The sequence below is a fragment of the Musca vetustissima genome, unplaced genomic scaffold (assembly GCF_032173495.1).
Source record: "Musca vetustissima isolate MV318-11 ecotype Yass unplaced genomic scaffold, APGP_CSIRO_Mvet_v1 utg74908, whole genome shotgun sequence".
In the NCBI taxonomy this organism is placed as follows: domain Eukaryota; kingdom Metazoa; phylum Arthropoda; class Insecta; order Diptera; family Muscidae; genus Musca; species Musca vetustissima.
Window position 1 is genome coordinate 30,337 of NW_026884878.1, and position 14,398 is coordinate 44,734.

The following is a 14,398-nucleotide window of genomic DNA, read 5'->3' on the forward strand; positions in this document are numbered from 1 at the left end:
GCTATTAAAAAAATTAGTCTGCAAAAATAACGCGATAAGTAAAAAAGAAAACTAAAATTATAAATATAAAACCAGCATTGAACTGTGGTCGGAATTTGTATCGATTATAAAATTTTACCCAAACAAATAAAACTCAAATCCTATAAATGATGTTCTTAAAATCATCTACACAAAGCGTGGAATGAGACAAATACACAACCAATTTGGAAATTCAAATAAGTGCTAGTTTATGGATCACAGAGGAAGTTGGGGTATTTGCACTGCGGACCTCCTCCACAGAACCCAATTTGTCCAAAAGTTGCTTCACTTTGACTTCCAAGACTTGGCGGAGTGATTCGCTGCCATATTTTCTGTACACTCTTTCTCCCTAACTATCACCAATGCAGACAAATTGCAACATTTCTTTAACAGAACGTTTACATTGTACCCGATCGGTTTAAATTGTCAATTCCATTGAATATATGTCAAATAAGCCCTCGTTAAGTAGGTGAAACTGTTAATAAGTTCTAATGTAAATGCCATCTAAAGGTGCTTTCACACGTTATGTTACTTAAATATGTGCTGTCACTTTATCATTCATATGTTAGTCTGCTTTTCCACAGGCAAATTTTTATTTGGCAAATACTGAGTTTGTAGGCGAGAGGGGTGCAAGGAAGAAAAACAAAAATTTGCCTGTGCAGAATTTGCCGTACTCGCAAATTCTGCTTTGCTCTGTTCGTTGAAAACAATTTTGTTGACATTTCCTTTTGAACCTATTCGCTTTACTGACACACAGCCGGCTTTTGTTTACAAACCTGTTGCTTTAATTTGTGCAAATGAAATTTAATTTTTAATTTTTGCAATTTATATAATAAAATATATAAAAAATAAATAAAATATTAAAAAAATCTTTAAAATGCAAACATTTTTTTCTTTTATTTTCTTTCTTTTGTATTTTGATTCGCAAATTTGGCAAAGAAAAATTTGCTAATGGAAAAGCAAGCGAAAATTTCAAAAGAGAAAACAAAAAATTTGCCGAATAAAAATCTGCCTGTGGAAAAGCAGACTTAGGCTACGTTTAGATCATGGCACAATAAATAGGTAGTCCACTTGGAGCAGCTGATGTCTCGATTAACTGTCAAAGTGCGTAATATCTACTTGAATTCGATGTGCAATGTTCCCAAACATTTGAAATGTTATAAGGAAAAATTTTACAGATAACCTTATTATTGCATCATGGTTTAGACTATTAAATCCACTCGATCTCAAATGTCAATTCCATAACGTATACGTTACGTTAATCCTGTTCACAAATCCAGTGGATTATATTTGACGTATAAACAATGGAATTGACATATGAGATCGAGTGAATTTCGTAAATCTAACCTTTATTCATTATTTGTGTCAAAATTAGCAGATACACAAGACTTCTAATTTTTGCCATGGCATAATTATACAAGGTAGTCTCATGCAGTCATATGTTTTCAATCTTTTCATAAATTTACCTTCGACAGTATTCAGCCTGCCTCTAAATATTATAAAAATGGCATGTAACAACCATGGTTAAATCTTGAGAGCAATGTTCAACTATAGAAAATATATTTTGTTTCATTTATCGAAAATATGACAATCGACATACATAATATTTAAGGAATTTATTTTTCATATTATTTTAAATTGATAGATGAGTTATGTATCAAAACAAAAGCATTTATTTTTGTCTCGACCATCTGTCAAATTTTTCTATATAATATTTCACATGGCTGGCAACATTGCAAATCGAATTCAAATAGAAATTGCGCACTTTGACAGTTAATCGAGACATCAGCTGCGCCAAATGGACTACCTACATATCGCTTTGACACATGAAATTTGATATTCCGTATGTTTCCGAATTCGAGATTCATATGTAAATATAAAGTTACAGCACATATGTAAATAACATATCGTGTAAAAGCACCTTAAGGCTAACATTTGTCAACGAATTAAAAAAGAGAATACAGATTTACCCATGATTCAATAATAAGGTGATGTATCAAAACAAAAACTTTTTTTTTTCCTTATAATATTTCACATGGGTGTCAATTTTGCACATCGAATTCAAGAAAAATTTACCACATTGACATTTAATCGAGACATCAGCTAAATGAACTACCTATTTATTGTGCCATGGACTTACCCATGTTACAATTATACAAGGTAGGGCAACTTTTGACAACAAAGAAAAAATACACCTCTACCTTGTGGCCTATAATGTCAGAATAAATAAAAACAAATACAACAAGTCCTTCGTTTAAGTTTACGTCTTGTTAAAATTTAGCTTAAAACGCGAAAAATGAATAGAATATCAGGATTTATTTTCAAAATCGAGTTGGGAATATCATAAATTTATTCTTACCAACGTTGTAATGCCATGTTCTGACGGGCATCCGAACAACGTAGTTCGCTCTCAGAATTACGTACATGAATTAACCCGTTCATACAACACTATTCATAATTCATATCATCAGAGTTTTTTATTTCAAACTTTTTGTTTCTTGTTTTACACCAAATATGTAACATATTTTAGTGAATTACATAGGGATCTAAATACAAAAAATAATTCTCTTTCTCCTGACTATAGTATGAACCCATATCTATTTACTTTTCATTCATATTTTCCATTTTTACTGAAAATGTTGTTGTTTTTAATACATTTTTATATTTTCTCAATTCAAATGTCACATACAGTCACAAATAAAATTTTGGAGAATTTTTTGTTTGAGTTGCCCCACATTTGTTTCTTGTTTTGTACGCTAATTAGAACCAAGGGAAAAGAAATGCATATTGCATTATGTAGAAAACAAAATTTACATCCTGCTGCATATATAAAAACTATACAATTTTTTACTTTTCATTCATGATTTTCAATTTTACTGAAAAAGTTTGAAAATTTCATAAATATTTTCAAACTGTCAAAATTAATTTATTTTCGATAAATACTCTCAATTGTTAGGGATGGGACAAATTTATTGGTTATTCAGAGAGTGATTCGAATTGAACAACGTACAAAAGTCGGTGTTCGCTCAGACAATTTTGTATGGGGAACTAAGTAATTCCTTCATAATTAAGGGTGGAACAACGAATGAGAGAGCGAACAACGCTCGTCTGGACATGGCATAAAATTAATTCATTGATTTTTGAATATATTTGTTTATACTTTTCAAAACATTACACACACAGTCACACATTTTGTATACGACTTTGACATAAGAAGCCACAAAATAAAAAAAATAATTTATAAATTGTAAATATTTTTGTGGTTGCCTGATGAATGACAAACATGTGAGGCCACACTATCAAACAAGCAAAATTTGGGCAAGAGTGCCATTCAAAAATGCTAGTGTGTACACCACATAAGAAAATATACAATAAATCCTTTATTGTGAATTGACTTATATTATGAAACCGTAAGCGCAGTCAAATTTTTGGCATAGACTTAAGAAAAACAGCTGATTTTCGCTTGCTGGGCGACCTTAAGGGGAAACACACGAGGATTCAGGCCTGGTCTATTAAGTTGGCTTTGTATGAAATGTCAATTTATAAAAGAATATCAGAGTCAAATTTGATTTTGTACGCCGTCCTCCTTTATATTCTTTGCAAAAAAATCCAACTTAACATGCCAAGCCAGAAGTCCTCTTATGTGTTTCCCCCTTTATTAATATTGTATAATGTCACCCAGTAAGCAAAAGTCAGCTGTTTTTTTTTTTAATCTAAAAGTCGAAAATTTGCACGATGCTTATGTTTTCATAATGGAAGTCAATTCACAATAATGAATTTTGACAACAAACTTGACAAGGAACTGATATGCAGCAGGTCTTCCTGGAAGACCTTATTATAAAGCCATAATTTGCACCAAAAAAACACATCAGCTTTCAAAAAAATAACAAAATGGTAACCTAAACTAATATCAGCTGACTGATGTCAAAAACCTTATTTAAACAACAAAACCGGTGCACAAATCGGAAAAGTAAAAATTCTTAAAACATTTTAGAATAAATAACATAGCCCATTTTTTTTGTGAAATATTTGATTTATTTTATTTATTACTGTAATAAAGATCACGATTTAAAAAAATCCATAGACTAGTATAAAAATGATAAAAATCTACAGTCAGCTGTTATTTGTTTACGTAGGCATACAAATTTCGCAGGTTCAATAATTTTTGTTACAGTTTGTCAATAAATATCTTCAAAATTCTAATAGGAATTCGTCCCCATTACGTCAAAAATTGCATAAAAACTATTGTTGTTTTAAATTTCAGTATGCATTATAAAACGGCTTTTACATTAGAACTTTTTACCGGGTTAACCTACTTCATGAGGATTTATTTGACATACATACAATGGAATTGACAATTTAAACCCATTGGAAAACGAAATCCGCAAAAAGGTAAACGTACTATAAATTTAAATAAAATTAAAATTTCAGAGAAGTTTTTTATTTTTACGTATTGTGAAGGGTAAAGCGATCTCAAATGTCAGTTCCATAGAGTATACGTCACCTTAATCATGTACACTAATCCAGTAGATATTTAACGTATACGCTATAGTATTGACATGTAAGATCGAATGGATATCGTAAGTGTAAACGTAGTCTAAGACTTCGATCAAATCGAGGTATTGAGTGGATTTAATTTTGTATAGTAAATCAAGATAATAGTACGTACGTACGGAATTAGAAAACTCAGTGTGTTTAAACCACAGTATTATATTCCTTCCTCTTTTATTTTTGAAAAGCAATAATACTACTAAATACATTCATTTCAAACTAACAAATATATAGTCATCACCCATCCCCACCGTCGTAGAAATCAGCAAAATACACAAAGCTTCATGAGCTTACCATCTTTTCATCAGAAAAAATCTAAAAACAAAATAAATTGAATAGACGAAAAAAAAAACATAGTAAAGGCAAAAAGAAGATGGTGGATTTTTTTAAGTGTTATATCTCAAGTGTGTTATTATCGCATCAGAGATAATTTAATAACAACCTTTAGTTTTGTTCTACATCTGCAACTGTGGTAGGTTTATAATAGAATTGCAAAAAAAACGAATATCCCCACACCCCACTATTGATTCAACCTACAGCAAGTAGATGTTTGCTCATAAGTATTGCGGATTTCCGTAGAAAAATTAAAAAACTATATACAGCAAATAGAAGGTACGATGAAGGTTAATTTGGATTCCAAAGAAATAATTGATTGTTGCAAGAAAAAGTCATGAAAAATGTATAAAAAATAGTAACAAAAAATTGACATAAGTCAAAAATATTCTATCCATGAGGTTACCTACAAAAATCAACTCTGTATGTAGTGGCTTCTTCTGTCAACTATAAAACAAATGTCAAATATAACTAAAACTAGAAAAAAATTTATTAATTTTGCTGGGTTAACCAACTTTATGCGGATTTATTTGACATATGTCCAATGACATTGACAAATTAAACCCACTGGATTTATTACGTCCAGTACAATGTAAATGTACTATAATTTGCTATAATTGTATCATGTTTATATTTATAAAATTTGTTCATAAATGAACAATTTTTTTAGGGTATCAAGTTCATTTCACACTTTATAGACAGCATTGGTTTAATGAACAAAATAATAAATATTTTATTTCAACATATCATCAATGTCATGTCATTATCTCAAATGTCAACCTCTAGAGTATTTTATGACGTCAATCGTAAATTGTTTTCATCTGAAATTCAATATCAATATTAGGCATCGTTCAAATCTAATATTTTATACATATGTGTAAATAACCTTCTATCACTTCCGTAGGGACGAACATAACAATTGACATTGTTTACACTGACACTGACATGGCATAAGCGAAGTCATAGTCATATACATAATCAATCGTTTTTTTTATTCTGATAATAGAAAGTGAAATCATTGTAGCAATTTAACACACGTTTTAAATATTTTTTTACCACAATGGTGGAATAATAAAAGTTAAAGACAACTTTCAACATTAAAACGCAATACACAGTGAAATTTCGAGCATATAAAGATAATGAATGGGAAAAACTATAATCTGAACTCGCATTCAATTCAGTTTAAGAAGGCAGTTTAGACTCTACCTTCTAAATCGAGGTACAACATCCCAGCTGTTCGGACTAGTATTAAAGTAATGATATAGAGTTGACAGTCAGCTGTTATTTGTTTACGTATACATACACTTTTTACTTGTTCCATCATGTCGGTGGCAATTTTCAATCATTATTTTTATAGTTTTAATTGGAATAGCTCCCCATTAGGTCAGAGAGGTACAAAATCCCACCTGTTTATACTACAGTAGTTTTCGCTTATAGTCCACAACTATAGTTGCACAATTTTTGTGGACTATAAGCGAATTAGGACTATATCCGAATTTCGTTTTAAGCCCTTTAATGGACTATAACTATAACTGATGTAATACACGCCATGGACTATACACAACGTATGTACTTTTTTAAATAAAATTAAAGTTTATTAAAAACAAATTCATATATTTATTTAAATTATTGTTTAAACAATAACATTGTTTGATTTAATTCAAATGCTTTGAAAGCTTATTGTAATGAAAAAAATAAATTATGAGATTCAAATTTCGTTATCTGTACAAAATGGTCTTATTATTTCAAAGTAATCTACAACTTCTTTTAACATAACATTAGGTTGTTTACAATGAAAAACTTCAACAGTGGATTCCTCATCATGAATATTATTATGACATTCTTCAACAGATTTGTACGAAACCACATCGTCCAAAATATCTGCAACATTTAACATTCCATAGCAAATCAGTTCGTCATCACAATGCTGATATTCTGAGGAAAACGGCCAGCCACCACCGAATTCTAACTGTTGGCGTGATACCGATTAGGGGGAGAAAAACCAAGAAAGAAAGAAAAACAAAATAAAACAATTTGGTATTAGAATATATTTTCCAATTTATTTGGTAAGTTTGTGAGTTTCGAAAAGAAACAAAACTTTACCTTAATGGGTGCGTGTTCGATCGAAAGCGAGATTGCAAGTTTAAATAACGAGAGCGAGATTGCAAGTGAGTCGCGGAGAGCAAATGTAGCGTAAAAAAGGTCGAGATCACATCGCCGACCGTAGCACTGGAATGTCCTCTCTGCATCCGAACTGAGCGAATGTGACTTCTAGGAGAGAGCGTAGGAAAGAGAGAATTCTCTCTCCTACAATCCGAACTCCTAGACTTCTAGAAGATGTGCAGAGAAGATTCACCCATTGACTCAAATAAGTGGCCAATTAATGTGCATAATAATTGGTATGCTACGGAAGGGGGCCAACAACATATCGAACATATACATTGTCGTAAACAATGTATCGAACCTAAACAATAGCCACGCATTTCATAAAGCCATATATTTTTAGATTACACGAATTTTAAGTTTTTGGCCTTTAAGCGTAATGGACTATAAACGAAAAGTACTGTATAATATTAAAATAATGATATACAGTTGACAGTCAGCTGTTATTTGTTTACATATACATACAGTTTTTATTTCTTCCATAATGTCTGTGGTATTTTTTCATAATTTTGATAGGAATCGTTTCTCATCGAGTCAGAGATTACATAAAAATATTTCTTGTTTTAAATTATAGTAATATTTATTTTACATTAAAAAAATCTTAATTTTTATCAGCTTCCATATTTTGTAGTCAATTATATTGAATTGTAACGTATTTTGTAACATACTTTAAAGAGCATTCATTATTTTTCTTGGTGCAAAAGTTGGGTTATATTTGACATGATCGCGATTTTGCATAAGATTTCGATTTAACATAAGATATTGAGTGGATTTAATTTTGTATAGTAAATCGATCCCGACTTAGGTAGTAAATCAAGATTATGTGCTTTAACACGATAAAACCTGTAGTCTAAACTCACCATAATGCAAAATCAGTGTTCAATTTAGAATTATAGGATATCGAAGAAATCGAGATGAGATGATATAGGCTACGTTTAGACTACTAAATCCACTCGATATCAAATATCAATTCCATTGCGTATACATTACGTTAATCCTGTTCACAAATCCAGTGGATTATATTTGACGTATAAGCAATGGAATTGACATTTGAGATCGAGTGGATTTCGGAAATATAAACGTACCATTAATTTTTACTATTTTTTAATAATTAATTTTTTTTCGAGGAAAATTGAGTTATATTATGCCATGTACAGACGAGCGTTGTTCGCTCTCTCATTCGTTGTTCGAACCTTAATTATGAAGTAATTACTTAGTTCCCCATACAAAATTGTCTGAGCGAACACCGACTTTTGTACGTTGTTCAATTCGAATCACTCTCTGAATCACCAAGAAATTTGTCCCATCCCTAACAACTGAGAGCATTTATCGAAAATAAATTAATTTTGACAACTTGAAAATATTTATAAAATTTTCAAACATTTTTAGTAATATTGAAAATGATGAATGAAATATATGTAGCAGGATGTAGATTTTGTTATCTACATAATGCAATGTGAATTTCTTTCCCCATGGTTCTAATTAGCGTACAAAACAAGAAACAAATTTGGGGACACTCAAACAAAAAAATTCTCCAAATTTTTATATGTGACATTTGAATTTAGAAAATATAAAAATGCATGAAAACAACAAAATTTTCAGAAAAATGGAAAACATGAATTAAAAGTAAATAGATATGGGTTCATACTATAGTCAGTAGAAAGAGAATTAATTTTTCTATTTAGATCCATATGTGATTCATGTAAATATGTTAGAATTTTGGCGTAAAACAAGAAACAAAAAGTTTGAAATAAAAAAACTCTGATGACATGAATTAGGAATAGTGTTGTATGAACGGGTTAATTCATGTACGTAATTCTGAGAGCGAACTACGTTGTTCGAATGCCCGTCAGAACATGGCATTAAGCAATAATATCGAGATAAGTAAGGCACATAATCAAAACATTCTTTTAGTTATATGAAAGTTCTACTCCATGACCAGCAATGTCTAGTAGTACATTTTTGCAATATATATTGCATTTAAACTTCGTATAAGTTGTCATCAACTTTCAAATAAATTTCCATAAAACTTGCGACTTATAGTACGTTTTCATTATACCGGATTTCGTTAACCCAGTGGGTTTAAATTGCCAATTCCATTGTATATATGTCGAATAAATTCTCATATAGTAGGCTAACCCGGTAACAAGAACTATTACCATATGTTGAAGGGCAAACCTGCAAATATTATTTATGACAACTGGCACTGCAATCCCTATACTTATAGATAAACATATTGAACACAGCTTCACCTAGCATTGCCATATGTGAAATAATATGAAAAACTTTGTCACTTCATACGCACCACATAAATACAATGCCTAGTAACTTTGCGCAACGTAAGACGTTAATATATGAAAACAAAAACGTATGAATTGACAATTTTTATTTAAAACAATAATAGGTTGATCTGTATAGCAGTTACTAATTAATGTTACATTAATGTTATGATTTTTTATTGACTGGATTTTAAAATCGAGGTTCAACATTGTAGCTGTTTAAATTAGTATACATTAAGATTATGATTACGTATACATTAAGATTATTATTTCTTTTAATTTTTCTCAAAAACACTTTCCCATAGTAGGAATAAATGAATATAGGTAAAAACCTATTAATGTGTAAATTAAGGGTTACTCTATTATATTAATAAAATAGATCACGCCAAACGAACTTTGAAATTATATTTTTATGAAAAATTCAATTTTACTTTTTTAATCATACAAACCCAACCGAAGTGTCACTTTTTATAACTTAAGGCGCGTTTAGATTTATGAAATACATTGGATCTCAAATGTCAATTCCGTAGCATATACGTCAAATATAATTCTTACTGCTATGACAATTTGTTTATCAGCACGAACTGATGTTCTTTACAATCTATGTCCTGATTTATATTTGGCGAGTTTACTTGCGGTAATTTTTATTGTTCTCTTTTAAACTTGCTTCATGCCTCTATACAAGGCAATTCGGTTGCAAACATATATTTTCTGTATTGAATTACTTTTTTTCTGAAATGACACTACAAACAAAATACACAAAACGAATTGACAGAAAATTGTCGGTACGAGCAATTTTTTCCATTTCTATTCCCCTTGCCCCTCTCTCCTGTAACCAAAGACTTGCTGCAAGTAAACTCGCCTAATCTAAATTGGGACTATTAGAATCGAAAATGCTGTAGAAACTACATGGTACACTTATAAAAGGTAACAGCAAATCCCAGCTGATTTGATTCCAACGTAATACTAGTGTCAATATGAATTTGACAAATTATGTTTTTAAAAATCACCCAACAGGAAAATTGGGAACGCATACAATTTGAAATTGTTCTTTATTAAATGTGCTCTTGTGTTCAATTTACTCAATCTGTCTGCTGGGAAAGTTTGAGGAAGCAAATCTTTCTTCAAGGAATAACTCGCTATTCCCAGCATTTCCATATGCGTTACACATATATATGGCAATGGCTCAATTATAGGAAAGATGTGGAAGCGATAGAAATATAAATTTGATACATTTTCATTCATGTTTTTCAATTTTTATTTTGAGGATTCGAAAATTTTCATTTTCAAAATAAAAATAATTTCATGATAATTTGTTTGTTTGTTTACATTTTTCTGTCAAATGAGTTGACACTAGTAGAACTTACAACAACAAATTTCCATGTGGTTGTTGTATCGTTTTTTGTACAACAACACTTGCTGTTACCTTCTATTATTATACCATGTAGAAACTAGAACATACAGTAGACTCCGCTTTACTGAAATGGAAAAAGTCTGGATGTTTATTTCAGTTATCCGATGTTTTCACTTAAGCGAATATTTTTTCAGTTTTAGGAATTTCAATAATTCATATTTTATATAGAATTCGTAGGTATCGAATTTTATGGAAAATAGACGAAAGAAATTGAAACTGGTTGACAAGGTCACACACAACTATGTTGTCATGGTATAATAGCTTTGTGCAGCCCTAAGCCCCGATCGTAATATCTCGACTATATGAGTCGATCTAGACATGTGTGTCCGTCCGTCTGTCCATTATAATGTGTAAACACGATACAACCACAGTTATGAACCAATCTTCACGAAATTTTGCATGAAGGATGGGTTCTGGTCAATGAAGACCCCTATTGTTTTTGGTAAAGATCGGTTAATATTTAGGGGATGAAATGGAACAAAAACTTCATTTTTGTCTGATTTTCTGGTCGCACCAGAGGCTGCAATTATGGTCCAAACATCACGAATTATTACATCGAGACGGGAATCGGGCCCTGTTTTGATAAAGATCGGTCAATATTTAGCCGATCAAATGGACCCTGACTTTTGTGTGAAAAATTACATTTGTATTCTGTAGCGTATATATTTACCCCTGAAGGATATAGAGCCGAGAAGTTGATAATATATCCAAGTGAAGTGGTTGACCTTTAAATTGCAGGTGCTTACGTATTCAGATATTATTTAGTAAACCATTACCACTCTAGAGGGCGGAAATATAGCGCTAATCGCTTTGAAATGTTCCATGATGTTTCAGTTATGATCAAGTACAACGCCTATAATTTTCGGTGTTGATCAGATAAAATGTTGGGTTAAAGTGGACCAATACTAATTGTAACCTATAGATTGCTATAGGCTACAATTATAAGCCTAACATCACAACACAAGGTCTGTATTGAATATTGGTAATATTCTTAAAATATGTCATTGTAAGGAAGAAATGTTGTTGACCTCTAATCGGGCATTGACATTTCTCCTATGAACAGTACATTCTGTAACATATTTTGCAAAAAAATATCTGTTAGGGTGAGCTTTGAAGATGTATATTCCTCAATGCAAAATATTCTGTCATTATCCTTCATTCTCACGAAATTCAATAATGCGGAGTGATTTGAAAGGAAATTGCAATATTTGACTCCAAAAGCTATTTCAGTTATCCGATATTTTCAGTTATACGAAGTTTCACTTATGCGGTGTAAAATGTGAGCGATTAACCTAAAATGTAATGGTGCAGGAAATCAATTTCACTTATCCGATATTTTTCTGTTAAGTTAAAGCGGAGTCGACTGTAGTAATTATAATATATGTTGTTACTGTAGAGTTGCTTTAGTTTTGTCCAATTAATAATTGAGACCATTCCCTTATCCATAAATTATTATTTATTTTACAATGAATTATGCAAAAATGTTTTTTTTTATTGAAAAAGTTTTTTTTATTTTTGAAAAAGTTAAGCGGCATTTATTAACCTTTCAATTTGTTGCTTTAATTTTATTAATTTAAAAAATGCACCTCTACGTTATGGGCTATAATGTCAGAATAAATAAAAACAAAATTGTTTTTCTTTAAATGACAATGGCAAGCGTACGTCATAATTAAAGTATCACCCCCATATGCACATCACACAGCGTATGGCGCATAAGAACACAACGTTCCCTGTTCAATTTGGCAATGCTGTACGACAACTGTCATTGGGCTGTCATATATTTTATCTGGCAACGCCGTTGTACCTAACCTTCCTTTTTACCATAATTTCTGTGCGGTGTACACGTGTTTTCCGATATGGCACCCGTCGAAAAAGCTAAGAAAACCGATAAATCGGGCAAGAAAGTTGCTAAACATCCCTTGAACACCTACCTCCATGGCGGTGTTTTGCGTTACTCCAAGAGCCAGGTAATAATCCTTGAAATATCCTCGAAAAAGTGACTCCTTTCGAGTCCTGCTCCAACTCGAGATGTATGTGATGATGGTGCCGACGGAAGTTCGCTGAGCGAAGCGTTTGTGTGCATGTGTGTGTGTGTGTTTCGTGAAACAAAGCAAGAAAATGTGGAAAATATGAAGAACAAATAAATAATTATGGAAATTTAATGGAAAATAGATTTCGGGAAGGAATCTTGTGTTGATAAATATTTATTGTGTACAATTGTGGGCATGTGCTAATTGTATGATGTGTATGCGAACTGAAAAAGATCTGTGTAAACCCAGATTTGGAAATTAAAATGCGTATTTTGAGTTAATGAAAAAGCATCCATCCAAAATTCCCAGCTATTAGTGTTTATTGGAATCCATATTGTGTGAATTTGTGAAAATATTTTGAATTTTCTGCTTTGTTCCCCCCACCATCATCACATTTGTTTTGTTTACATCTTTACTCTTCCAACCTTTTGTTTATTTTTACGACTTTGGACAGCTTTTCTAATTTGCTTAATTTCATTTTCTTCTAGATGTACAAACGCCGTGCTCAATGGCGTTTGAAGGGTACCAAGCGTCCAGTCGTCAAGACCCTGAAGAAGGACATCAAGAAAGTCAAGAAAATCGGTGGCCCCAAGAACGGTGGTGAACGTACCGTCTACGTTCAAAAGCCCAAGGCCAACTACCCCACCAAGCGTTTCGTCAAGAAGCGTCCCGCCAAGAATGTCTTCAGCAAGCACCAACGCAAGGTCCGTTCCAACCTTAAGCCCGGCACCGTCCTCATCTTGTTGGCCGGCCGTCACCAAGGCAAACGCGTCGTCTTGTTGAAATCTTTGAGCTCTGGATTGTTGTTGGTCACCGGTCCATTCTGCTTGAACTCCTGCCCATTGCGTCGCGTTTCTCAACGCTATGTTATCGGCACCTCTACCCGCATTGACTTGGGTGACTACAAAGTTCCCGAAACTTTGGATGATGCCTACTTCCGCCGCTTGAAGCTCAACAAGCAAAAGAAATCCGCCGAAGGTGATATCTTTGCCACCAAGAAGGAACGTTTCGTGCCCAACGAACAACGCAAGAAGGACCAAAAGGAAGTCGACACCGCTGTCCTCAAGGCTATCAAGGCTCATGCCGATGGTAAATTTGTCGCCAAATACTTGAAGAGCATGTTTGCTTTGCACTCATCTCAATATCCTCACCGCATGAGATTCTAAATGTTTTAGATTTAGAATGTCGTCGCCGTTAAGTGTGGAGGAGAGAAGGAGGTATTTCTTCGGATGCGAAAGAAGGAAAAAAAGTTGATTCTTTTTTATTGTAATTTTACCAAGTAAAAAAATAAAATGGACATGAAAATCTATTTTGTAAAATGAAGAGAAGTTTTACAAAAATTACCAAAAAAAATTGAAAATTTTGTTTGTATTATTTTTTACTGTGGGGATTTCAGAAAATAATTTTCAGATCATTTTAGAGAATTCTTAGATTTGGGATTATTTGAAAACACTTCCAAAATGTCTTCTACAATCCGAAGACCTGTCCAAAAAGGTATTTTAAGACAGAAAAAGAGTATGTATAAAAGTAAAACCTTTCCAATAGGTCTTCAGAAGAAACAAAGGTCTTGTTCATAGGGAATAATTTTCCAAAAGGTCATCTATAAAAAG

General features: G+C 32.1%; 1 protein-coding gene across 1 annotated transcript; it reads left to right on the plus strand.

Moving 5' to 3' along the window:
* Positions 1-12,557: 12,557 nt before the first annotated feature.
* On the plus strand, positions 12,558-13,973 carry LOC133331939 (large ribosomal subunit protein eL6). Its single transcript, XM_061540327.1, has 2 exons — positions 12,558-12,725; positions 13,277-13,973. The coding sequence occupies exons 1-2, from the start codon at positions 12,615-12,617 to the stop codon at positions 13,952-13,954; spliced, it is 789 nt and encodes a 262-aa protein (XP_061396311.1). The 5' UTR covers positions 12,558-12,614; the 3' UTR covers positions 13,955-13,973.
* Positions 13,974-14,398: the final 425 nt, after the last annotated feature.